Here is a 27801-nt window from a genome sequence, read left to right as displayed (position 1 = left end):
CCTCGCTTCTTTTTTCCTTCTTTCTTTCCCCTTTCCTTCCTTGCTTTTTTCCTTCCTTCCTATTTTTCTTTTCCTCCTTCCTTCCTTCTGTTCTTCCTTTCTTCTTTCCTTCCTTCTTCCCTTTCCTCTCTCCCTCCCTCCCTTCATTCTCCATTCACTCTCCCGCTTTGCTATCTTCTTTCTCTCCCTCCTTCCTTGCTTTCTTCTTTCCTTCCTATTTTCTTTCCTTCCTTCTTCCCTTTCTGCCTCCCTCCTTCTTTTCCTTCCTATCCTATCTTCCTTTCTCCTCCCCATCTACCTCCCGTACCACCTTCCCTCCCTCCCTCCCTTCCTCGATTCTTCAGACTTATGCAAAATGTTCACGGAATACATTTGTCTTTGGCGTGACTAGAATCGTTATGTTCTTTGCACTTTCTGTTGAGGTGAATACGACATGAATCTGGGAAGTGTTTGCGCTCACGTCACTAAAAAGAATGTATAGAAAACCGTATTGCTCATCACGCTCTTTGGGGGAGACGCGGAGATACAGTCATTTATTTAAGTAACTGGAAAAAGTATACTGGAGAAGTGGTTTGTGTTCTTGTGGTTAAAAGCATACTGTCCATCACACTCTAGGGAAACGTTCAAGAATTAGCCAGTGTGTGTGTGTGTGTGTGTGTGTGTGTGTGTGTGTGTGTGTGTCCCCCTAACATGCCCACTACATAACCCCCCCCCCCCCTATCCCATGCTGTTTACATACCCTTCCCCCTTCGCATGCCCCCGTCCCATACCCCCCACATATCCTCCTTCCCATGCCCCCTACATATCCTCCCTTCCCATGCCCCCTACATATCCTCCCTCTCATGCCCCCTACATATCCCCCCTTCCCATGCCCCCTACATATCCCCCCTTCAAATGCCCCCTACATATCCTCCCTCCCATACTCTCTACATATCCCCCCTTCCCATACCCCCTACATACCCTTTCCACACTCATGCCCACTACATTGCCTTCCCCCTCCCATGCCCCCCTCCCCCCATGGCACATCCAGGTAGACACAGTTACGGTAGACGGACAGGAAAAGACACCGGCGCCTTGAGATCACCTGGCCAGCACGTCACAAGTCTTGCTAATAAGATCCAGGTGAGGTGAGCTGAGGTGGCGTTAGTCAGTCCACAGGTAACAAAGATGAATGAAAGTGTGTCAGCCAGCCAGTCTGACACACACACACACACACACACACACACACACACACACACACAGGGTTGGTTGACTGGATGGTGGTGACTAGTAACACACACACACACACACACACACACACACACACACACACACACACACACACACACTTTGGGATGGTGGTGACAAACAAACAAACGAACAAACAAACGTGGACTGTTGACATCAATCTTGGGAACAGTTTTGGCTGCCCGAGTATTTGTTTACCGAGTGTCTATGTCACTGTTTGCTCCCACGGCCTTTGTTTATGTTATTGTATACCTCTTTTTGGGTGTTTGTTTACGCATAGCACTGAGTCACCGCCTTGTTTACACTCGGCTTTGTTTTCTTTGTGGACTAAATAAGTTTTCTATATATTGTTTACACACACACACGTACACACATACATTTATATATATAGTTATGTATCTCTCTCTTCCTCCCTCTCTCTCTCTCTACCTCTCTCTCTCTATCTCTCACTCTAACTAAACATTGACTACAAAAAATCTCACTTATTTTTCCCCCACTCGCATGTTTTCCTTTTTGTTTGTTTCATAAGGTGAGTCTGTGTGTAGGCGTATAAGCTATCTATCACCTTCGCCTCGCGGGGGCCGAGAAAAATATATATAATTGTCACTTTCAATTGTTCAAAAGTCATCTTCGGTGGCGCCAGAGTCATCATCATCATCATCTTCATCGTCATTATCACAACGTCTGGTAGTCATTAAGTTGTTAGGGGGGGGGGGGGGGTCACTGCACGCGCGCTCACTTTCACTCGTATGTAATGCAATGTTCACGTAGCTCTCGCGAAACATGAGACATTCACCGAACTTTCGCATTTCGCGGTACATTTTCTCACTTAACTCAGATTTCGCGGTATATTTTCTCTCTTAACTCAGATTTCGCGGAACATTTTATCACTTAATTCAGATTTTGCGGTACATTTTCTCACTTAATTCAGATATCGCGGTACTCTTTCTCACTAGACTCAAATTTCGTGGTACATATTCTCACCATATTCAAATTTTGCAGTATATTTTCTCACTTAATTCAGATTTCGCGGTACTTTTTCTCACTGAATTCAACTTTCGTGGTTCATTTTCTCACTTAACTCAGAGATCGCGGTACATTTTCTCACTAGATTCAAATTTCACGGTACATTTTCACCCTCCTTTCGCACTTCGCGGTCCAATTTGACTCTTCTCTTGCATTGCGCGGTACATTTTCTCTCTTAACCCCGCATCTGGCGGTAAACATTCACCGCACTCCTACATTCACTCAGATCTCACACACACACATAACCACACATACTCACTAAACTCTCGCACTCCTCGGTAAACCTTCACTAGGCTCTCGTTCTTCGCGGTAACCCTCCCTCACTTCTGCAATATCCTGTCACCCACTCCTGTCTCCCTCTCTTCCTGGCTTGTCTTGGCCCTCACTCCACATCCCTTCCCTTGCCCACTCACTCCACACCTTCCCCTGTCCTCTCCACTCCGTGCCCACTCCACACGGGTCACACTGGATGGAGAGCAGGGCATATAGGAGAGGTCAGGTCAGGTCAGGTCGGCGATAAGCGTGTGGAAGCTGAGTTGGGAAGGGTCTTGGTTGTGGGTCTGTTGAGGTCGTCGTGGTCCGCTTCAGGTTCTAATGATGGTCTTAATGGTCTACTGGTCCTTCTCTGGTCTGTTCTTGGTCCCTGTGTAACCAGACCAAGGACCACAGACCACTTTGGAGTCAGGGGAGCCGTGAGTGACCAACCCGCATGGACTATATCCCAGATTGAGACCATGAACGTTACCACACACACACACAGCCCACTCAGACCACTCAGACCTAGAAACCGGCCACTTGAGACCACTAAGGGTATCTAGACCACACGGAAACAGCTTCCAGGGCACTTGATAAACCACACAGACAGGTTTTGACTAGAGACCACGCACTTGAGACCAGTTGCTTGACATGTACTTCACCCAGACCAGAAAGAGACCGTTCTCCTCACTAGACACCGATTCTACAAGGGTTTCTAGACATACAGACCATTCCTAGACCACTTTTAGACCATTCCTACAGCAGGGTTTCAGTAACACACACACACACACACACACACACACACACACACGCACAGACGTTGGACTTGTAGCACCACCGACCAACCTCCTCCTCCTTGTCTTCCTCCTCCTTCTCCACCTCCTCCTCCTCCTCCTCCTCCTCCTCCTCCTCCTCCTCCTTCACAGCGGTAAGGGCTTAATCCTCAGCCCGGCCTGCTAAATGCCCATCCTCGGACGATTCCGCGCAGGACTCTAACTTCTTCCCTCTCCTCCTCTTCCTCCTCCTCTTCTTCTTCTTCCTCCTGTGTCCTGGCGGCGTCCGAGTCACCGTACAACGAGTTACAAGATGGCACAGGCCGGGCATCATAGTTTTGAGTCCTCCTTTTCCTGCGGGGGAGAGAGAGAGTGGGTGAGAGGGAGTGAGAGGCGGGGTGTGTATGAGTGTGTAAGAGTGTGTATGAGCGAGTGTAGTGTGTCCGTGGGTGTGTATGCTGTATTGATTCATGTCCAGACTCCCAAACTGTTGTGGAAGAATACCATATATGAGTTTGGTTAGAGGATATCCGAGCAGTGTACTGGAGGCTCGTGTCACTGGGAGGGTTGGAGATATCTTAGGTTGGTATTTTAAGACACTATCGCTTCTCACATTAACAATTTCTTAAGGTTAAAGAGGGGGTCACTCGAGTTCTAATGAGTGTTTCCTTAGGTTCACGGTACAAAAGAAAGGTCAAACTAACACCAGGGTCATAAAACTACTCCTGGAAATGCCCACAACTCCTACGAAAGCCTTGTCAAATATGTGTTCGTGGGCGGCGAAATGTCTTATAATACGACCCAGAGTCGCTACGCTGTCATGCTGCCTACCCCAAACTTATCTACCTAACTAACGGGGAGCGTACGTCCGGGGGCACATCACTTCACTCACTCGCCGCCCATTCTCCCGGCGTTCCCCTGAGCAGTCCCCCACGCCTTGGCCCTTGCCCCAGCCATAAGTCACGTGGGCGTCCCCTTGGTCTCCTCCACCCAGGGTTGTCTCGCACACACAACCCTGTGGGCAGGATCGACGTCCGGGAGGCGCGCCACGTGCCCGTACAGCCGGAGTTGGCGTTCACGGACTAAGCTGGTGACAGGCCTCGAGTCAGCTTCACGGAGCAGTCGCTGGTTCACACGAAGTCATCCCAGCGATGCCCCGCGACCCTGCGAAGGCACTTGGCACCGACACGCCTCTCCAAACTACATCCCTTCCTGAAGTAGAAACCAGGCCCCCCCTTCCCACCTCTCCCTACCCTCTTCTTTCCCCCCTCCCCCTCTCCCTTTCACCCCCCCCCGTCTGCGCATCATCCACGGTCTCCCTACCCTCTTCTTTCCCCCCTCCCCCCTCTCCCCTTCACCCCCTACTACCCCCCCGCCCATCATCCACGGTCCACTCACGAAACTGAAGCTCCGGGACGAGGACACGGAGGCGGGCGTCCTCTCCTCCTCGATTGGCTCCATCTGCTCGTCGCCGTTGAGGGGCAGCACCATGGGGGGCGGGGGGGCGTAGGCCGGCACCTCCTCCCTGCCCCCCTCCGCCCCCCCGCCCACGCACTCCTCCTTGGGGCTCAGCTTGACCTCCACGCTGTGCCGCCTGTCCTCCTCGCCTCCGCCCGGCGACCTCTCCTCCTCCTCCTCCGCCAGCCTTTGCTCCTCCTGCAACAGAAAACGGGATGAGAGGATTTACATTGATCAGATTTACACAGATAAGATTTACATGGATTAGATGATTTACATAGATTAGGTGTATTTGTATAATCCAAATTCGGTGGTCTGTCAAGCGGCCGCCAAGACTTTGCGTTTCTGCCTCAGCGAATATCAAGGTGGAGGAACTGGCGGCCGAGTTTGTTTGGAATGAGGCAGTCGTGTTGCAGTGAAGGCGGGAGTTTGTTCCACCCTCGTACTACAACGTGTTATTGATCATAAACAATTTTGTGCACACTCGTAAAGCCATTGGGTATTTTGAAGCATTCCATCAGCTTTCCTCGAAGGCAACGCTCCTCAAGAGAGAAGACGTTAGACGTGAGAACCTTCCTCGTAAGGTTTGTTGCGCAAAGAAGAGATCGGCTTTGTTGCCCGACGCGGAACACCTATTTAAGCAATACCATTAGCATGGCGGGGAGAACTGTACCGCATACTCCAAGTGGGTCTGACTAAACGATTGTACTGTGGAAGTATTTCATTTTTATTGATGATAAGAAGTTTCTTTTAAGAAGCCCAACATTCTGTTCGCTTTGTTTGCTGCGTCGATGCATTGCTGTGAGAACTTGAGGTTTGACGCGACTTGACTCCCAGGTCCTTGACGCATTGAATGCTCATGAGTTTGACGCCGCGCATTTCGTAATCGAACCTCCTATTTTTTGCTACAATGTGAAGACCCTGGCACTTATCTATCTTAAAAGACATCTCCCATATATCTGATCAAGCTGAAATTCTACACAAATCTTCTTCAAGGCTTTGTCTGTCTTCGTCTGAGAAGACTGAGTTACCATAGTCCTTGTGTCGTCAGCGAATTTGGTGATGAAAATGGTGAGTCCAACGTCAACGTCAATGATGTAATTACGAACAGCACTGGGACAAGAAGACAGAGACACGCCAGGCCTCGTCGACAGACTGACTTGGTCGGCTCGGCTGACGTCAGCCGATAGAGCCGGTCTGCCGGCACCCTGCTACTGGCCGCCATTGGCAAAGGCCCGTGGAGGGAGAAATCTTTGAGCAACAACAACAACAACAACAACTAGTGACAGGGGCCCAGTTTGAAAGGATTGGCAGAAGTAGTAATGACACTACCAGTTACAGTAGTAGTAGTAGTAGCAGTAGCAATAGTAGTAGTAGTAGTAGTAGTAATAGCAGCAGCGGCGGAGGCGACCCTCACCTTGATCTTGGCCACCCAGAACTGGTGGTTCTCCTGCAAGTGCTGGGTCTGCAGGCAGAAGATCTTCCTGGTGCGGCCGCTGTGCTGCGTGCCGGTGTCCGAGGAGCCGCTGCGCGCGTCCGCCTCCTCGTCCTCGTCCTCGTCCTCGTGGTCCTCTTCCTCGTCCTCGTCCAGCCACACGCCCGGCATGAGCCCCGCCTCGCCGTACGCGTTGCACAGCGGCGCCACCAGGTGGTTGATGAACGACTCCTGCAACTTGGACAGCTGCGGGCACTTGCGGTCCATGTACGGAGACACCGGCAGCCCCAGGGAGGACTCCTCGTCACCTGGGGGAACGGTGGGAGGGTGAGGGGGGCGGTGGGTGTTTACTGTTGGGTTAGGTTTCCCTCCTCCTCACTCTTACTTCTCACCCTCCCTCCCTTCCTTCCTCCTCCTTCCCATTCTCTCCTTTCTCTCCCTCTTACCTTTTTCAATCTTCCAAACCTTTCTCTAACTTGGATTCCCTCGCGTTTCTCCCCTTCCACTACCTGTCCGTCCTCTCCCAAACTTTCCTTCCTTCTCTCCTCCCCTTTTCCCCTCTCTTTATCCTTTCCTCCACTCTCTCCTACCTTTCTAACTTTCCTCCCCTTCTCCCCTCTCTCCTACCTTTCTAACTTTCCTCCCCTTCTCCCCTCTCGTCATCCTTTCCTCCCCTCTCTCCTACCTTTCTAACTTTCCTCCCCTTCTCCCCTCTCTCCTACCTTTCTAACTTTCCTCCCCTTCTCCCCTCTCTCCTACCTTTCTAACTTTCCTCCCCTTCTCCCCACTCTCCTACCTTTCTAACTTTCCTCCCCTTCTCCCCTCTCTCCTACCTTTCTAACTTTCCTCCCCTTCTCCCCTCTCGTCATCCTTTCCTCCCCTCTCTCCTATCATCCTAACTTTCCTCCCCTCTCTCCTACCATCCTAACTTTCCTCCCCTCTTCCCCTCTCGTCATCCTTTCCTCCCCTCTCTCCTACCTTTCTTCTCTCCCGAACTTTCCTTTCCCCTTCCCCAGCCTTCCCCAACCTCCCCCAGCCTCCCCCAGCCTTCCCCAGCCTCCTCCAGCCTTCCCAACCTCCCCCAGCCTTCCCCAGCCTCCTCCAGCCTTCCCCAGCCTTCTTCAGCCTTCCCCAGCCTCCCCCAGCCTTCTCCAGCCTTCCACAGCCTCCCCCAGCCTTCCCCAGCCTTCCACAGCCTCCCCCAGCCTCTCCCAGCCTTCCCTAGCCTCCCCCAGCCTTCCCCAGCCTCCCCCAGCCTTTCCCAGCCTCCCGCAACCTCACCTTGCTCGTAAAACTCCTCTGCTATCCTCTTGGTCCATTGCGTGTGAATGTCCAGCGCCTTGCACGGCCCGTTGATGTCCGCGAGTTTAATGCACATCTGAAGCGCCAGCAGCCGGTCCGTCTCCGTGGCCCAGTCCAGTCCGGGGGCGTCGGGCTCGTTGGACTGTGGACGAGGAGGGAGTGAGGGAGTGCGTAGGGGGAGTGAGAGAGAAGTGTGTGGGGGGGTAGGAGGCTGTTTGTATGGGGGAGAGAGGGGAGGGTTGCAGTGAAGGTGGAGGAGGAGGAGATGAAAGAGGAGGGGAAGAAATGGAAGGGGTGGTGTAGGGAGGGGGAGGTGGAGGAGGGGGGGTAGGTGAATGAAGTGTGTGTGTGTGTGTGTGTGTGTGTGTGTGTGTGTGTGACGATGGTGATGATAGTGGTGATGTGGAGAGATGGATAGAAGGTGGATGAGTCGATGATATGACTCTCTCTCTTTCTATCTCTCTCTCTGTCTATCTTTCTATCTATCTATCTACATATCTATATATCTGTCTATCTTTCTGTTCTTATTTCCTCTCCTTCCTCCCTTCTTTCCCTCCCCCCTTTACCTCTATCTCAGGTGAACCAAAACAAACTTTAACTTATCATCAACCTCAACACCTTAATCAATACAAGCCTATGGTAGAACACAAACCCCAACACCTTTTTAATCAACACAAGCTTCAGGTAAATCACAAACCTCAACACCTTTTTAATCAACACAAGCTTCAGGTAAATCACAAACCTCAACACCTTTTTAATCAACACAAGCTTCAGGTAAATCACAAACCTCAACACCTTTTTAATCAATACAAGCCTCGGGTAGAACACAAACCTCAACACCTTCTTAATCAACACAAGCCTCGGGTAGAACACAAACCTCAACACCTTCTTAATCAACACAAGCCTCGGGTAGAACACAAACCCCAACACCTTCTTAATCAACACAGGCCTATGGTAGAACACAAACCCCAACACCTTCTTAATCAACACAGGCCTATGGTAGAACACAAACCCCAACACCTTCTTAATCAACACAGGCCTATGGTAGAACACAAACCCCAACACCTTCTTAATCAACACAAGCCTATGGTAGAACACAAACCTCAACACCTTCTTAATCAACACAGGCCTATGGTAGAACACAAACCCCAACACCTTCTTAATCAACACAGGCCTATGGTAGAACACAAACCCCAACACCTTCTTAATCAACACAAGCCTATGGTAGAACACAAACCCCAACACCTTCTTAATCAACACAAGCTTCAGGTAAATCACAAACCTCAACACCTTTTTAATCAACACAAGCCTATGGTAGAACACAAACCTCAACACCTTCTTAATCAACACAAGCCTATGGTAGAACACAAACCTCAACACCTTCTTAATCAACACAAGCCTATGGTAGAACACAAACCTCAACACCTTCTTAATCAACACAAGCCTCGGGTAGAACACAAACCTCAACACCTTCTTAATCAACACAAGCCTCGGGTAGAACACAAACCTCAACACCTTCTTAATCAACACAAGCCTCGGGTAGAACACAAACCTCAACACCTTCTTAATCAACACAAGCCTATGGTAGAACACAAACCCCAACACCTTCTTAATCAACACAAGCCTATGGTAGAACACAAACCTCAACACCTTCTTAATCAACACAAGCCTATGGTAGAACACAAACCCCAACACCTTCTTAATCAACACAAGCCTATGGTAGAACACAAACCCCAACACCTTCTTAATCAACACAAGCCTATGGTAGAACACAAACCTCAACACCTTTTTAATCAACACAAGCTTCAGGTAAATCACAAACCCCAACACCTTCTTAATCAACACAAGTCTATGGTAGAACACAAACCTCAACACCTTCTTAATCAACACAAGCCTATGGTAGAACACAAACCTCAACACCTTCTTAATCAACACAAGTCTATGGTAGAACACAAACCCCAACACCTTCTTAATCAGTAACATCCCTCCAGGTAGTCCTAAACAAACTCACGACCTTTCTCCCCTTTCCCTAACTCTCCTTCCTCCTTCCCTACCTTCATTCCCTCTTTCTAACTCCTCCCTTATCTCTTCCCCTTTTCCCCCCTCTTCTATCCTCTCCTCTCTTCTGTTCTCCCTCACGCTAGGATCTCGAAGTGTCGGTTAAGGTCGGTCGCCAAAATCGCCTCAATTACCAAAACAAACCTTACCTTACCTTAGCATTTAACCTCAATACCTTAATCAACAGCATCCCTTCAGGTAAACCCCAAACAAACTCACCTTCGCATTGAACTCCGCTTGAGGTCCGTTGCCAGAACCGCCTCTATTACCAAACCAAGCCTTACCTTACCTTACCATTCACCCCAACACCTTCTTAATCAACACAAACTCTAGGTGACTCCAAACAAACTCACCTTCGCATTGAACTCCACCAGGGTCTCGAAGTGTCGCATAAGGTCGGTCGTCAATATCGTCTCAGTAACCAAACCAAACCTTACCTTACCTTAGCATTCAACCTCAATACCTTAACAAACAACATCCCTCCAGGTAAACCCCAAACAAACTTACCTTCGCATTGAACTCCGCTAGGATCTCAAAGTGCCGCTTGAGGTCCGTCGCCAGAATCGCCTCAATGACCAGAAACCGAAACCGCTTGAACTCGGCGCGGTCCAGATGGGAGAGGAAGTTGTATTCGGGCTTGGAGAGGAACAGAGACCAGGCGGCGGCGGCGTGGTGGTTTTCGAGCACACTTCGGTCATTGTAGAGAACGGCCTGGGGTGGAGGATTTACATAGATTTACATAGAAAATCAGACCACACAGACCCCATGGTCCAGACTTGGTGGTCTGTCCTTAAACCTAAGTGATTTTACATTAATCAGAAGACTCCAAAACGGTGCATTTCTACTCTAGTTAATATTACGTTGAAGGAGGAAGGTGGAGGGCGGTTAGGGTGAGAGAAATGGATAGATGCGTGGAGATGATGGGGATATGTGGAGAGATGGATGAAAGGGATAGGAAGGTGGAAATAGGTGGATGTGGGTTCAGATGTGGATGAGTTTTTGTTCTTGTATGATGATAGGTGGATAGAAGGTGGATGAGTGGATAAAATGACCTCTCTCTTCATTTATCTATCTATCTATCTATCTATCCTTTCTATCTTTCCTCCATTCTTTTCCTCCTCTTTATCTTTATCTTCTCTTTATCTCCTCGTCCTCCTCTCCCATCTGTCCTCTCCTTTATCTCCCATTATTATTTTTCCTCCTCCTCCTTCTCCTCCTCCACTCCCATCTTTCCTCTCCTTTCACTTTCTCTTTATCTCGTTCCATTATTATATTACTCCTCCTCCTCCTCCTCCTCCTCCTCCTTCTCCTCCTCCTTCTCCTCCATTCCCTTCATTCATAATATCATCTCATTCTTATCCTCCTTCATCTCCTCCTTCATCTCCTCCTCCTTCGCTCCTCACAAAATCACCTTCCCCCCTCCCCTTGTCTTCACCTGGGGCGCGTGTGTCGTCACCAGGAAGGCGTTGGTCCTGCCGGGGTGGTCGTAGTCGTGCATAGCGGCCGCCGTGTACAAGGCCATCAGCTCCAGGGCGGGGAAGTTAGCGCCCAGGATGCCGTACGTGTCCTCCGCTGTGAAGCTTTGGCGGTGAACGAGTCTTGGGGAGCTGCACGCCTCGCCTAGGGAAAGGGAAGCATGTGAGTTTGTGTTAGTGTTAGGGGGATGAAAAGCGGGGGAGGTTGTGTTAATTTTAGTAGAAGGAGGAAGAGGAGATGAAAAGGGGGAAGAGAGGAGAGGGGTGTGCTGTAGGAGTGGAAGAAGGAAGAGGAGGAGGAGGAAGATAGGGGGAAGAAAGGGAGATGGAAAGCGGCGGAGGTTGTGTTAATTTTAGTAGAAGAAGGAAGAGGAGATGAAAAGGGGGAAGAGAGGAGAGGGGTGTGCTTTAGGAGTGGAAGAAGAAGGAGGAGGGGGAGGAGGAGGAAGAGGAGGATAAGGGGAAGAGAGTGAGCGGGGTGTGTTGTATAGTAGAGGAGGAGAAGGAGATTGAAGGATGAGAAGAAGATGATGAATAAAATGAAGGAAAGGACTCGATGTTTGTGTTGGGGATGAAGGAGGAGGAGGAGGAGGAGGAAGAAAAAGAAGAAAGATATATAGAAGATGAAAGGTGATTATCAGTGTATTAGTTCTAGTAAGAGGAAGAAGATAAGGAGAAGTAAGAAATGAGAAAAGAATGGGGATGAATTTGTTTTAGTAGAGTAAAGAGGAGGTGGAGGAGGAGGAGGTGGTAGATGAGCAAAGGGAAGATGTATGTTAATGTATTAGTTACGTAGGATAAGGAAGAGGAATACGAGATGAGTGGAACAGAGTAGAGAGTGCTGTCAGTAGCCTAAGAAACATGTGTATCGGTGAGGAAGAGAAGGTGAGGTTTAGAGGAGGAGAGATAGTGTTCCGCGGAATGAAAGTTCGAGAGAAGAACACGAAAGTTGCAGAAGTTAAAGCAAAGTTGAAAGAGCTATCATGGCACCTCCTTCGGCCTGTGTATCGGTAAGGAAGAGAAGGTGAGGTTTATAGGAGGAGAGATGGTGGTCCGCAGAATGAAAGTTAGAGCGAAGACCACGAAAGTTGCAGAAGACTTAGTCCTAACCAATAATGGAAACTTGCTACATGAGCTGGAGGTGGGCGGAGAGTTAGGAAATAGTGACCACAGAACGGTTCGTTTTATCTTAGACTGGGCGGTAACCCGCGAAACAAACCCAGTGTTAGTGCCAGATTTTAGAAGAGCAAATTACGAGGGGCTTCGAAGACATCTTGAAGGGGTAAACTGGGATAATTTAGGGATTCAAGAGGGCCAGAACTGTGGGTTGGATAGCCAGGAGAACAAGGTAGAAATGTCTCACAATAATTTAGTTAGAGTAATAGTAGAGGGGCAAGGACAGCATATACCACAGCGAACACTTAGAAAAGAAAACAATGACCCTAAGTTGATGACTCGTGGACTAAAACACGAGATAGGGTTAAAGAAGGGAATTTATCAGAAAATAAAGAATGGTGAAACACATCTCAGGGGCCGGTACGTCGAACTATCTAGATTAGTGAAGAAAAACACCAGGATAGCAAAAAGGAACTATGAGATCAAAGTAGCAAATGAGGCGAAAAGTAATCCTAAGGGCTTCTTTCAGATGTATAGAACAAAAACATGGGAGAAAATTGGACCGCTGAAAACAAACACAGGGGAGCTAGTAGAAAATTACGAAAATATGAGCACATTTTTGAACGACTACTTCCTTTCAGTATTCACGCAAGAGGTTCGAACGACTATTCCGGAAAGGGTTCAGGTGCACGAGGGCGGGGATGGCGACAAATTGAGGGATATAATCATTACCAGGCAAGTAGTTCAGGATGAGATAGATAAGCTTAAGAAGAACAAGTCGCCAGGTCCTGACGGGATATTTCCGAGGGTATTAAAGGAATTAGGTGATGTACTCAGTGACCCACTAACCGACATCTTTTAGATATCGGTAAATACTGGTTATGTTTTCAAAAAGAGGGACAGGTCAGCTGCTTCAAACTATCGCCCAATTAGCTTAACATCGGTTATAGGCAAGATGCTGGAGTCCATAATAGCCAGGAACATTCGGGAGCATCTAGAGAAACATAGCTTAATTCACGACTCGCAGCATGGGTTCACTAAAGGTAGGTCATGCCTCACCAATCTCTTGTCCTTCTACAATAAAGTATTTCAGGCGGTAGACAGAGATGAAAATTACGATGTAATCTATCTTGATTTTAGTAAAGCGTTTGACAAAGTTCCTCACCAACGACTGTTGCTTAAATTACAGGCTCACGGAGTAGAGGGTAAAGTTTTGAACTGGGTCAAGGTTTTGGCTTAGCAATAGGAAGCAAAGAGTGCAAATCAATGGTAAAAAATCTGACTGGGGATGTGTTACGAGTGGGGTCCCACAAGGTTCGGTATTAGGTCCACTCTTGTTTATTATTTATATCAATGACTTAGATACAAGAATTAGTAGTGATGTTAGTAAGTTTGCAGATGATACCAAGATCGGTAGAGTAACTGAGTCGGATCAGGACGCTAGTATTCTCCAGGATGAACTAAACAGATTGTATGACTGGGCGGATAAATGGCAGATGGAGTTCAATGTAGGGAAGTGCAGTATTAGTGTAGGTAGGAACAACCCCTCTCATAACTATTGCTTAAATGACACTCTCATAAGTAGGTCTGGGTGCGAGAGAGATTTAGGGGTCTTAGTGAGCTCTGATCTCCGTCCAAGGGCACAATGCATTCAAGCTAGAAATCGAGCAAACAGGGCACTGGGATTTATTTCAAGGAGCGTAAGCAACAGAAGCGCCGAAGTCTTCCTCAAACTATATTTAGCATTAGTTAGACCTCATCTTGTCTATGCGGTTCAGTTCTGGTCACCTTACTATAGAATGGATATCAAAATGTTAGAATCGGTGCAGAGGAGGATGACTAAGATGATTCAGGGGTTGAGAAACTTGCCATACGAGGAAAGACTCAAACAGTTAAACTTGCATTCTCTAGAAAGGCGAAGGGTGCGTGGAGACATGATCGAGGTTTATAAATGGATGAAGGGCTTTAATAAGGGGGATATTCATAAGGTTTTGTTGGTAAGAGAACCGGGTAGAACGCGAAGTAATGGGTTTAAACTGGATAAATTCAGATTCAACAGGGACATAGGCAAAAATTGGTTTACTGACAGGGTGGTGGATGAGTGTAATAGGCTGAGCAGTCATGTGGTGAGTGCCAATACAATTGTCACATTCAAAAATAGACTAGATAAATTCATGGACAGCGATATTAGGTGGGGTTAGATACACGAGAGCTTAGGTTCAAAGGAGCTGCCATGTACAGGCCTAGCGACCTCTTGCAGACTCCTATATTCTTATGCTCTTAAGTTGATGAAGAAAAGTTGAAAGAGCTATCATGACACCTTTTTTGGCCGTTTGATAACCTAACCTAACTAACCTAACCTACCCTACCCTACCCTAACCTAACCTAACCTAACCCCTCCCTCACCGTTGTGCAGCATGGCGGGGGAGTCTGGCTCTGGGGGCAGCATGATGAAGCCGGGGATGGGCTGCGAGGTGAGGTAATAGACGGCGTGCAGCACATCCGAGGCGTGGGTGGCGTTGTGGTCTGTGGGGGGAGGAGGAGGAGGAGGAGGGATGAAAGTGATATTATTATTGTTTTTTTCAGTATTTCATTTATTATATGTGTTCTGTGTTATGTCACCCCACCCCTATTCTCTCTCTCTCTCTCTCTCTCTCTCTCTCTCTCTCTCTCTCTCTCTCTCTCTGTTTTTTCTTTTCTTATTCATTAATTCATTCAGTCAGTCCCCCTCTCTCTCTCTCTCTCTCTCTCTCTCTCTCTCTCTCTCTCTCTCTCTCTCTCTTTTCATTCATTCATTCATTCAGTCAGTCAGTCCGTCACATACTCTCTTAACCCTCCCATCTCTCACCTCCCTCCCTCCCTCTTTGTCTCTCCCCCACTCTCTCTCCCCCCCTTCCACCCCCCCTCCCCCTCCTCCCCCTCCCCCTTACTCACACGGAATATCGCGGTAGCCCAGCTCGAGCGCGTGGAAATAGTTGAGAAATTCCCGCTGCGAGATCTTGAAGGTTTCGAAAAGGCCCACCTCGAAGAACACGCGGTAACTTAGCTGTGGGGGGGCGGGGGAAGAGGGGGGTAGGGGGAAGGGGGGAGGGAGAAGGAAGGAGGGGTAGAGGGGAAGAGAGGGAAGAAAGGAAGGAAGAGATAGTTGGGAAGGAAAGGAAGGGAAAGGATGGGGTTTGGTGTGGTTAGGTTGGGTTTCGGAGGAGGGGAGGGAAGGGAAGGGAAGGGAAGGGAGGAAGAGGGGAAGAGATGGAAGGTGGGAAAGATGGCAGGGAAGGGAAGGGAAGGGAAGGGAAAGGAAGGGAAGAGGGGAAGAGATGGAAGGTGGGAAAGATGGCAGGGAAGGAAAGGAAAGGAAAGGAAAGGAAAGGGATGGGAAGGGAAAGGAAGGGAAGGGAAGGGGATGGAAGAGAAGGGAAGGAAAGGAAAGAAAGAGAAGGAAAGGGAAGGGAAGGGTGAAGAGATGGAAGGTGGGAAAGAAGGGAGGGAAGGAAGGGAAAGAAAGGGAAGGGAAGGGAGAAAGAGAGAAAAGGAAGGAAAAGGAAAGAAAAGAGGAAGAGAAAAAAAATTATTATTATTATTATTATTATTATTATTATTATTATTATTATTATTATTATTATTATTATTATTATTATTATTATCACTACTACTACTACTACTACTACTACTACTACTACTACTACTACTACTACTACTTCTACTTCTGCACCACCCCACTCTATCCATCTATCCCTCTCTCACTCCCCACGCCACTCCACTCAGCCCACTCATTCTTACCCACTCCACCTTATCCCCCACCCAGCTATCTCCCTCTCACTTCCCAAGCCCACTCACTCACCCCACTCACTCCACTCCGCCCTCTCATCTTCCACCCGTTGACTTCCCAGCCCCTCTTTGGCCCACTCCACATGACCTACCCCACCCAACCCTTTCCCTGCCAGACCCCACTCCACACTCCACTCACCCTATCCACCCACCCAGCTATCACCCTCTCACTTCTCTACGCCACCCTTTTCACCCCACCCGCCCACTCCGCCCACTCACCTCGCTCAGAATACGTTTCCCGGCGCTGGCCAGGAGGGAGAACACGGGGTAGTCCCACTCGGAGATCCTATTGAGGAGCGGGTCATCCTGCAGGACTGCCAGCTCGTACACCGTCCCGTCCGCCACCACCACCACCTCCGAGCTGTCCTGGGGGAGCCACGGGGGGTTACTGGGGGGAAGAGGCACACTGGGATGGGCTGGGGGGGGCTTGTTGCGGGTTACTTTGGGGGCTGGGGAAGCTTTACTGGGGTCACTGGGAAGGAGTTTCTCGGGTCACTGGGGGGCTGGAGGGGGTTTACTGGGGGTTACTGGGGGAGGAACGCTCACCGGGGGGTGCTGGGAGGGATCTACTGGGGGTGGAGAGAGGTTCACTGTGTTTTAAGTGGTTTACTGGGGGTTACTGGGGGCAAAGTGTAATTGGGGGGAGGGCTTGGAAGGGAGTACTGGGTATTTCTGGGGGGCTGGGAGGGGTTTACCGTTAATGAAGTTTCAGGCCCCGCTCCAGTACTAGTGCAACGCTCTGCGAGGGCCGTCAACAATTACGACGTTAGCCTCGATAATAATCCTCGATACACTTATTCACAACGCCGTAGTGAGTGAGTGAGTCTTGATTGCTTTCATGAATAGCCTACTGATGTCCTGTTAATAAAACTTGGCATCATCAAAGTCACTTGGCCGTGTTTGGGCACTAAATGATGTCCAACTCGCTGAACATTTAACACAATTTGTCTTTGAGTACAGACACTGATTAATAGCCTTGATCGGTCCTGTTACGAATTCTCTCAATTTCTGTCTGGAGAACTACACAACACTGGTCATTCGCTGAGTGGTTGATTTCAGGTTTCTTGTACCTCACACAATTTATACATTTCTTCTCAGCCATGGTGCACTCCTGTGATTTATGATTGCCAGCGCATGTGAAACAATTTGGGGCGTCTCCAATGGTCTTGGCAGTACAGTTGGCCTCAAGATGGCCGTATCTCTGACAATGATAACATATAATTGCATGGTATCTGTCTCTCACTGTGTATATTCCCCATTCTAATTTGAACTTGTCGTGATTCTTGTTAAATCAGCTCTTACAGTTGGGTTACACCTCAAAAGGTAGGGCATCGTAGCGCCAGCTGCAGGCTTGCTAAAAATCAGCTCAGTCTTATTCTCAACAGCCTCAATTGTGTTTAAGAACTCATTGCATTCTAAGATGGTCTCCTTTACTTTTTCCTTGGTCTCTTCTTTATGCACATTGCATATCATGATCTTTGCTTTCATCTTTCCAACACTCTTGGTATTAATTTGCTCAACAGACTCTAGTTTTTGAGCAGCCTCAGCCCTTGTGTTCTCATTATCAAAGTTCATGACAATGTTACCTCTACTTGTAAATCTTGAATCAGTTATTTGAATACCATTCAATGCCTGGGAGCCTTCATCCTTCATGTCTGTTGCCTTCTTTTCCTGTGTAGAAGCTTTCACAAGCAGGAGATTCTTGACTTTCCTGTCACTCTTCGCCGCCTCTGCAAAACTAAGCGCCCGGTCAGCAAGGGCGTCAGCAACTGACCCCAGGCCCTCCTGCACCTTCGCAGCCCTTAATTCAACTTCATCTTTTACCGCAGATATTTCTTTAGATAATTCTTGCTTGAATTCATCTAATTTCTTCACAATTTTGGTAGCCAGAGATGCTTTATGGAGGCATGGGGTGCACATCCAATTAATTTTAGGTATATTCTCCTGCTTAATTCCAGACAAAGGAGCACATTTCGCATGACACCATTTGGGGCACAAACAACATCCAATCCATTTCTCGCCTGTGAAATCCTCACAAACGTAACAAAAATCCCTCACGCCCCCGGCCCTGCCAGCCATGTCGACACAGCACTCTCCACACAGAGCAAGACGCAACACATCCGACCAGGGCCACGACTACTCACTCAATCCACTGGGGGTTACTGGGGGGGGGGGGGGACATAACGAAGGCGAGGAACAGTTTGGATCTAGAAGCTGCCGCTGGTGTGTGTGTTGGTAGTGGCTGAGGGGACGCTGGAACACTACCGCACTCAAGGATGTGTGTAAGTACTCATATATAAATTTCACTTCCAATAAACCAAGAGACAATCCCCCAGCCTTCATTCTATCACACTAAACGAAACCCTTGAAGATGTTCCTTATGAGATGTGTCTGACTACCTGAGATCATATGTCAGGAGTCAGCTGAGGCCGTGTGTGTGTGTCTGTGTGTGTGTGTGTGTGTGTGTGTGTCTGTGTGTGTGTGTGTGTGTGTGTGTGTGTGTGGCCAGCCTGACACAAGAAAAGATTAAAATGAGAAGAAAAAAAGAGACAGAGAACAAGGAAAGGTCAAAATAATACACAACAAACACCAACATGGCTCTCACTCTCAATATCAACTTCTACTGTGCTCAAAAACCTTCTAAACAATTCCAATAAGGCTAAGAAATAACAAACTGCTGTGTGGCTCAAACTCTTGGCGCGAAGTTGTTTCCTTGCTGTACTTTTCGTCATGTCCAAGGTCACTGATGTTTTTGCCACCTACCACCCATGTCACGCCCCAGCCCGGCACAGGCTTAGAAGATGATTTTGAGAGTGCGAGGATTTTGGTTGTCTGTTGCGTTTTGTGTTTAGCGTGTGTGTGGCGTGCGTGGGGCGGCGGACTTGGGGTGGAAAAACATACGCCGCGCCCACACGTCCGGGCCAGAGCCGGAGAGTGTGGGCGCCCTCAACACAGGCGCCGTGTTCACCCAAAGAGCGTCGCGAAATCCAACTTGCCGCCGATACAGTTGTGTGTTCAGTGGTCTGTGTGGTGCTTGGAGGGCCCGGCCACCCCTGGACCACAAAACACACCATTGTGTCACCAGCGATTGATTTCTAGCAGCTCTTCTGGTGACGGCGTGGCGTGTCGGAAGTGTTGCGCCCTGACCACACCTGTGTGTACCTCTGCTTTGTGTGGGCACGCGTACGTGCACGTGACTCTAGCGGCACACCTGTGACCACACACACACACACACACACACACACACACACACACACATACACTCACCTCCCGGGGGGGGCTGCGTGCCGCGGGAGGCTGTGTGGTCCCCGGGGGGTCGGGGGCCTCGGCCTCCTCCTCGCGCTCCTCCACCACCGCCGCCGGCGCCGCCACCTCGGCCAGCCGTCCCGCCCGCGCCCCCAGGGCCTCCTCGCTGGTGTCCACGGAGCTGGGGGAGTCGCTGCTCTCGTAGTCTGAGGTGGGCACCCGGTGGGCGGGCCGGGGCTGCGGCGCCGTCCCGCCGCCGCCGCCGCCAGCCCCGGGTCCAGCCTGGGGTGCGGGGGCAGCAGCGGGGGGCGCGGGGGGGGCCTGGGGGGCGGGGTCGGAACACAGACAGTCGCAGAGGTCGTGGTTGTTGTCGGGGGCGGCGTCGTGGGGGGTCGGGGGGCCTGGACGAGGGCCGGCCGGCGCCTCGCTGCGGGAGCACTCCTCGCACAGGCCCTCGCACAGGTGCTGGCTCGGCAGCTTGGTCAGCCGCGTCAGCCGGTCGGAGTAGGCGCCGCCGTGGCCGCCGGGGCCGTGGCGGGAGTCGTGCAGGCCGCGCGCCACGCGGTCGAGGTGGGTCACGTCCAGGTCGCCGAGCGGGTGCAGGGAGCACACCGTCTGCCGCTCCCGCGCCGCGCCGCGCCGCCCGCCCTCGGGGTACAGCGCCGTGGTGGAGAACGAGCGGCTCTTGCCGCCCTCCCGAGGCAGGGCCAGGCAGCAGGCGTGCGTGGGCGACCCGCAGGGCGTGGAGTCTGGGGGGGCAGGGGCGGTTAGTGCACTGCAGGGGTCAGAATTCGGCTGGTGGGCAGAGCACAGTGGGTGGGCAGGGGGGAGAGGGGGCAATGGGGCAAAAAATGGAGACTGAGAAGGGGCGCCAAGCATATGACAGGCAGAAAGGGGGGGGAGGGGCGGGAGGGAGCTAAGGCAACGGTGGGTGGTGTGACGAACATGTGACGGGAGACAGGAGGGAAGGGGGGCGGGGGGAGCAGTGTACGGGGGGGGGGAGCAGTGTACGGGGGGGGGTCATTATGTCATCATGTCATCATTTTCTAAGTACGATGTGATTCCTCGTCCATGTTTGTAACTCTTCATCATGTTACTGGATTTGTCAGTCAGTCAGTCAGTCAACCTTTCAGTCAGTCAGGCAGGCAAGCAGTCAAATTATCAGTCAGCCAGCCAGTCAGTCAGTCAGTCAGCCTACCAGTCAGTCAGTCAGTCAGTCAGTCAGTCAGCCTTCCAGTCAGCCAGTCAGTCAGCCAGTCAGTCAGTCAGTCAGTCAGCCTTCCAGTCAGTCAGTCAGCCAGTCAGTCAGTCAGTCAGTCAGCCTTCCAGTCAGTCAGTCAGCCAGTCAGTCAGTCAGCCTACCAGTCAGCCAGCCAGCCAGTCAGTCAGTCAGTCAGCCTACCAGTCAGCCAGCCAGCCAGTCAGTCAGTCAGTCAGCCTACCAGTCAGTCAGTCAGCCAGCCAGCCAGTCAGTCAGTCAGTCAGCCTACCAGTCAGCCAGCCAGCCAGTCAGTCAGTCAGTCAGCCTACCAGTCAGCCAGTCAGTCAGTCAGTCAGTCAGCCTTCCAGTCAGCCAGTCAGTCAGTCAGCCTTCCAGTCAGCCAGTCAGTCAGTCAGCCTACCAGTCAGTCAGTCAGCCAGTCAGTCAGTCAGCCTACCAGTCAGCCAGTCAGTCAGCCAGTCAGTCAGTCAGCCTTCCAGTCAGCCAGTCAGTCAGTCAGCCTTCCAGTCAGCCAGTCAGTCAGCCTACCAGTCAGCCAGTCAGTCAGTCAGTCAGTCAGCCTTCCAGTCAGCCAGTCAGCCAGTCAGCCAGTCAGCCTACCAGTCAGTCAGTCAGCCAGTCAGTCAGTCAGCCTACTAGTCAGTCAGTCAGCCAGTCAGCCTACTAGTCAGTCAGTCAGCCAGTCAGTCAGTCAGTCAGCCTACCAGTCAGCCAGTCAGCCAGTCAGTCAGTCAGTCAGCCTACCAGTCAGCCAGTCAGCCAGTCAGTCAGTCAGTCAGCCTACCAGTCAGCCAGTCAGTCAGCCAGTCAGTCAGTCAGCCTACCAGTCAGCCAGTCAGTCAGCCTACCAGTCAGTCAGTCAGCCTACCAGTCAGCCAGTCAGTCAGCCTACCAGTCAGTCAGTCAGTCAGCCAGTCAGTCAGTCAGCCTACCAGTCAGTCAGTCAGCCTACCAGTCAGTCAGTCAGCCAGTCAGTCAGTCAGCCTACCAGTCAGTCAGTCAGCCAGTCAGTCAGTCAGCCTACCAGTCAGCCAGTCAGCCAGTCAGTCAGTCAGCCTACCAGTCAGTCAGCCAGTCAGTCAGTCAGCCTACCAGTCAGTCAGTCAGCCAGTCAGTCAGTCAGCCTTCCAGTCAGCCAGTCAGTCAGCCAGTCAGTCAGTCAGCCTACCAGTCAGCCAGTCAGTCAGTCAGTCAGTCAGCCTTCCAGTCAGTCAGTCAGTCAGCCTTCCAGTCAGTCAGTCAGCCTACCAGTCAGCCAGTCAGTCAGTCAGTCAGTCAGTCAGTCAGCCTTCCAGTCAGTCAGTCAGCCTACCAGTCAGCCAGTCAGTCAGCCAGTCAGCCAGCCAGTCAGTCAGTCAGCCTACCAGTCAGTCAGTCAGCCAGTCAGCCAGCCAGTCAGTCAGTCAGCCTACCAGTCAGCCAGTCAGCCAGTCAGTCAGTCAGTCAGTCAGCCTACCAGTCAGCCAGTCAGTCAGTCAGTCAGTCAGCCTACCAGTCAGCCAGTCAGTCAGTCAGTCAGTCAGTCAGTCAGTCAGCCAGTCAGTCAGTCAGTCAGTCAGCCTTCCAGTCAGTCAGTCAGTCAGTCAGTCAGTCAGTCAGTCAGTCAGCCAGTCAGTCAGTCAGTCAGTCAGCCAGTCAGTCAGTCAGTCAGTCAGTCAGTCAGCCAGTCAGCCTGCCAGTCAGCCTGTCAGTCAGCCAGTCAGTCAGTCAGTCAGCTAATCAGTCAATCAGTTCTTACACAAGCACTTATTATATTATTTTTTGTTAGTAGCGACTTAAAAATATTTGTAAGTAGCAGTAAGTAGTCGTTAGTTTGCAGCCGTGTTAGTAGCGCGAATAAATAATAATAATAATAATAATAATAATAATAATAATAATAATAATAATAATAATAATGGCGACAAAAGCAGCAATGATGTTAATAAGAAGAATAAGATTAAGAATAAGAAGATAGATAAGGGAAGGGAAGGGAAGGGAAGGGAAGGGAAGGGAAGAGAAGGGAAGGGAAGGGAAGAGAAGGGAAGGGAAGGGAAGGGAAGGGAAGGGAAGGGAAGAGCAGAGAAGGGAAGGGAAAGGAAGGGAAGGGAAGGGAAGGGACAGGAAGGGAAAGGAAGGGAAAGGAAAGGAAAGGAAGGGAAGGGAAAGGAAGAGAAGAGAAGAGAAAGGAAATAAAGGGAAATAAAGGAAAAGAAAAGAAAAAGAAGGGAAGGGAAAGGAAGGGAAGGGAAGGGAAGGGAAGGGAAGGGATGAGAAGAGAGGGAAAACGGAGATGTAATAGTAATAGTAGTAGTAGTAGTAGTAATAGTAGTAGTAGTAGTAGTAGTAGTAGTAGTAGTAGTAGTAGTAGTTAAAATTAGTATAAGTAACAAACAAACAAACAAACAAACAAAAGCAAAAAATCAACTCAAAATAACAACTAACACGAATTATCCTCCTCCTCTTCCTCCTCCTCCTCCTCCTCTTTCTTCTTCCGCCTCTTCTCCTCCTCCTCTCTCTTCTTCTCCTCCTCCTCCTCATCCTCCCTCTCTCTCAGCGGGTAGGCGAACTTCCCTCTTCTGGGCGTGAGGGAGAGAGCGTTCCTTCCTCCTCCCAGCTCCTCTTCCCTCTCTTCGTGGAGAGAAAAAAAGGGGAGCACTAAGATGACGGGTACAGGGAGGGAAGGGAAGGGAAGGGAAGGGAAGGGAAGGGAAGGGAAGGGAAGGGAAGGGAAGGAAGGAAGGAAGGAAGGAAGGAAGGAAGGAAGGAAGGAAGAAAGAAAGAAAGAAAGAAAGAAAGAAAGAAAGAAAGAAAGAAAGAAAGAAAGAAAGAAAGAAAGAAAGAAAGAAAGAAAGAAAGAAAGAAAGAAAGAAAGAAAGAAAGAAAGAAAGAAAGAAAGAAAGAAAGAAAGAAAGAAAGAAAGAAAGAAAGAAAGAAAGAAAGAAAGAAAGGAAAAGGAAGGGAAGGTAAAGGGAGGGAAAGGAAAGGGAAAGGAAGGAAAGGAAAGGGAAAGGAAGGGAATGGAAGGGAAGGGAAGGGAAGGAAAGGGAAGGAAGGGGAAGGGAGGGAAGGGAAGGGAAGGAAGGAAAGGGAAGGGAAGGGAAGGAAAGGGAAGGAAAGAGAAGGGAAGGGAAGGAAGGGAATATAAGAGAGTGAAAATGACAATAAAAGGAGAGAGAAAAAAGAAAGAAAAAAGGAAGAAGAGAAATAAGAAGATAATGAGAAAGAGAGAAAAAAAGAAAAAAAAGAAAAAGGAGGAATATAATAAAAAAAACAATATCAACTCGTATAAAACATGTATAAAATAAACCTTAAAATTAACAAAACAGAGAGAGAGAGAGAGAGAGAGAGAGAGAGAGAGAGAGAGAGAGAGAGAGAGAGAGAGAGAGAGAGAGACACAATAGATACATATATTCCTACCTGTCTGCACACACACACACACACACACACACACACACACACACACACACACACACACACACACACCTTCCCTTCCTCCTCTCCTTCCCTTCCTTCTTCCTCCTTCCTTCCTTTTCCTTCCTTTCCTTTTCCTTCTTCCTTCCTTTCTTCTTTTCCTTCCTTTTCCTTCCTTTCCTTCCTTCCTTTTCCTTCCTTCCCTTTCTTCCTTCCTCTTCCCTTCCTTCCTTCCTTTCTTTTCCCTTCCTCCTTCCCTTCCTCTCCCTCTCCTTCCCTCTCCTTCCCTTCCTTCCTTTCCTTATCCTTCCCTTCCTTCCTTTCCTTATCCTTCCCTTCCTTTCCTTACCCTTCCCTTCCATCCTTTCTCTTCTCCTCCTTCCTTCCTTCTCCTTCCTCTCCTTCCCCTTCCTTCCTTCCTTTCCTTCCTCTCCTCTCCTTCCTTCCTTCCTTCCCTTCCCTTCCTCCCTCCCCCCCCCCCTTACAAACGTACTCACCCTTACCCAACACCACTCTGAAGGAGGACGCTCGCTTCCTGCACGGCGTGGGCTCCAGAGTGGGCATCCCCGTGGCGGTGGTGGTGGTGGTCCAGGTGGAAGTGCTCATACGACGGAGGAGACTTGGGGCTACGCTGCGTCGACCACTCCGCTGTGTTGGGGGTGGAGGGAAGTGGAGGGGGAGTGGGAGGGGGTATATGTGTGTGGGGGATATGAAGGGGAATAGAAGGTGGAGGTTAGGGAAAGGTGAGGAAGAAAGGGATGAGATGGGATGGGAAGGGAAAGAAAGGGAAGGGAAGGGAAGGGAAAGGAAAGAAAGGGAAAGGAAGGGATGGGATGGATACGGAAAGAAAGAAATGGGAAGGGAAGGGAAGAGAAAGGAAAGGAAGGGAGGAGAAAGGAAGGGAAGGGAAGAGAAAGGAAGGGAAGGGAAGAGAAGGGAAGAGAAAGGAAGGGAAGGGAAAGGAAGGGAAGGAAGGAAGAGAAGGAAGGAAAGGAAGAGAAGGAAGGGAAGGAAGAGAAAGGAAGGAAGGAAGAGAAAGGAAGGAAGGGAAGGAAGAGAAGGAAGGAAGGAGAAGGAAGGAAGGAAGAGAAAGGAAGGGAAGGAAGGAAGAGGAAGAGAAGGAAGGGAAGGAAGAAAGGAAGGGAGGGAAGGGAAAGGAAAGGAAAGGAAGGGAAGAGAAAGGAAGGAAGGGAAGAGAAGGGAAGGGAAGCGAAGAGAAAGCAAGGGAAGGGAAGAGAAAGGAAGGCAAGGGAAGAGAAAGGAAAGGAAGGGAGGAGAAAGGAAGGGAAGGGAAGAGAAAGGAAGGGAAGGGAAGAGAAAGGAAGAGAAAGGAAGGGAAGGGAAGAGAAAGGAAGGGAAGGGAAGAGAAAGGAAGGGAAGGGAAGAGAAAGGAAGGGAAGGGAAGAGAAAGGAAGGGAAGGGAAGAGAAAGGAAGGAAGGGAAGAGAAAGGAAGGAAGAGAAGAAAAAGGAAGAAAAGGGAAGGAAATGAAAGGCAAACGAAGAAAGTGGAAGGGATGGGAATGGAAGGTAAGGGAAAGGAAAGGAAAGGAAGGGAAGGGAAGAGAAAGGAAGGGAAGGGAAAAAGGGAGGGAGTGGTGGAAGGGAGAGGAAAGGGGATTGGGGGAGGGTTAGGGGAGGGGTGGAGAGAGGGGGGGGGTGGTGGGGAGGTAGGTATGCGGGGGGAGGCATTGAGGGAGGGGAGGGGGTCAGAGGTGGGGGTGGGGGGGAGGGGTTAGAGGAGGGGAAGGTGGGATAAAAAAGAGGGTCATCATAACTATCATCATCATCATCATTCACATTTTTTTTGTTAAGTATAAATCATCCTTTTTTTAATTATTACGTAAAACACACACACACACACACACACACACACACACACACACACACACACACACACACACACACATCATCATCATCATCATCATTCGCAGTTTCTATTATGTGAAGTATAAATCATCTTATTTTTTTAGATTATTACGTAAAACACACACACACACACACACACACACACACACACACACACACACACACACACACACACACACACACACACACACCCGGTGCACAGAGGGCCGCTCCCCCGTGTAAGGGTTCTCCTCGGTGTCGGAGCCGGAATGGTAGGCGTCCTGGGAGAGGTGGAAGTAGGGCGTGGGGCGTGGGCCGCGGGGCGAGGGCGTGGCATGGTGCGAGGTGGGCGTGAGGAGGAGGTAGAGCGCCTGCAGCCCCGACACCACGGCGGGGGGGAGGTGCGGGTCCTGAAGCATGTCCGCCACCAACCCGTGAGCCTCAGACAGCAGGGCCCCGTCCACGCTGGTTGGGAGGGTGGCGCCGCAGGACTGGAAGGGAGGAGGCGGAGGTTAGCTTAAGTCAGTGTGGGTCAGGTCAGGAAAGGAAGGGAAGGGGAGGGAAGGGGAGTGATGGGAAAGGAAGGGAAAGGAGGGAAGGTAAGGGAAGGAAAGGGCTGGGAAGGGAAGGGAAGGAAAGGGAAGGGAAGGAAAGGGATGTTAAGGGAAGGGAAGGGAAGGAAAGGATTGGGAGGAGAAAGAAAGGGAAGGAAAGGATTGGGAGGAGAAAGAAAGGGAAGGGAAGGATTGGGAGGAGAAAGAAAGGGAAGGAAAGGGAAGGGAAGGGAAGGAAAGGATTGGGATGAGAAAGAAAGGGAAGGGAAGGGAAGGGAAGGGATGTTAAGGGAAGGGAAGGGAAGGGAAGGATTGGGAGGAGAAAGAAAGGGAAGGGAAGGGAAGGGAAGGAAAGGGATGTTAAGGGAAGGGAAGGGAGGGGAAGGATTGGGAGGAGAAAGAAAGGGAAGGGAAGGATTGGGAGGAGAAAGAAAGGGAAGGGAAGGATTGGGAGGAGAAAAAAAGGGAAGGAAAGGGAAGGGAAGGGAAGGAAAGGATTGGGATGAGAAAGAAAGGGAAGGGAAGGGAAGGAAAGGATTGGGAGGAGAAAGAAAGGGAAGGGAAGGGAAGGGAAGGAAAGGAAAGGATTGGGAGGAGAAAGAAAAGGAAGGAAAGGAAAGGATTGGGAGAAGAAAGAAAGGGAAGGAAAGGGAAGGGAAGGGAAGGGAAGGAAGGGCGCAGGTACAGACGGCTCAGAATGTGATATGGACTTGGTCAGGTCATGTTAGATCATTGGTTTTAAACTGGTCATTAGTAATCCCCAAGGTGGTGCTCGACCCTGGAGGAACAGTTGTAATTTGTGTTTTTGGAATACTGCATCAAGACACCTCTACCTCCACCCGAAATTGACCTCTCTTTTTTTACCTTCCATTCCATTCCCTCCCTTTACCTTTTCTTCCCTTCCCTCTCCACTCTGTACTTCGTGTGTTACATGAGCATTTTTTTTTTCACAACAAAGGAGACAGCTCAAGGGCACAAAAAATGGAAACAATAATAATAAAAAAAGCCCGCTACTCGCTGCTCCTACAAAAAAAGAAAATCGAAAGAGGTGGCCGAAAGAGAGGTCAATTTTCGGGAGGTTAGCGGGCTTTCTTTTCTACGCTTTCTTTTCTACGCTTTCTTTTTGTTGCCCGTGAGCTGCTTCCTCGGTTGTAAAAAAAACTTATCTTAACCTGGTAGCTGCGGGGACCATGTTTCTTAAAGGCCCCTCAAAGCGAGAATAGTGAGAAAAAATCATCACTCACGCAAACCATTTCATAATATATATCAACGCATTTGTGATCGGTTTATGCATCATCTATTTTGTGGGGTTTATATCATGGCACAAATTTGGCCCGTCGCTGCTGCACGGTAAAGCCACAAATTTGGCCCGTCGCTGCTACACGGTAAAGCCACAAATTTGGCCCGTCGCTGCTGCACGGTAAAGCCACAAATTTGGCCCGTCGCTGCTGCACGGTAAAGCCACAAATTTGGCCCGTCGCTGCTACACGGTAAAGCCACAAATTTGCCCCGTCGCTGCTGCACGGTAAAGCCACAAACGGTAAAATAAATTTGGCCCGACGCTGCTACACGGTAACGCCACAAATTTAG

At 49.9% G+C, this 27801-nt stretch overlaps 1 protein-coding gene across 1 annotated transcript; it reads right to left on the bottom strand.

The window, feature by feature from the left end:
* Positions 1–1272: 1272 nt before the first annotated feature.
* On the bottom strand, positions 1273–26169 carry LOC126992662 (cGMP-inhibited 3',5'-cyclic phosphodiesterase 3A-like; the record flags this gene model as incomplete). Its single annotated transcript, XM_050851467.1, has 12 exons — positions 1273–3635; positions 4680–4937; positions 6157–6482; positions 7456–7618; positions 10042–10245; positions 10970–11154; positions 14532–14651; positions 15060–15171; positions 16173–16319; positions 19221–19948; positions 24315–24459; positions 25870–26169. Coding segments are annotated over 12 exons (2712 nt in total), but the record flags the coding sequence as incomplete, so codon positions are not given.
* Positions 26170–27801: the final 1632 nt, after the last annotated feature.

Source organism: Eriocheir sinensis, unplaced genomic scaffold, assembly GCF_024679095.1.
Source record: "Eriocheir sinensis breed Jianghai 21 unplaced genomic scaffold, ASM2467909v1 Scaffold5, whole genome shotgun sequence".
Lineage (NCBI taxonomy): Eukaryota > Metazoa > Arthropoda > Malacostraca > Decapoda > Varunidae > Eriocheir > Eriocheir sinensis.
This window is presented reverse-complemented; position numbering and strand designations above follow the sequence as displayed.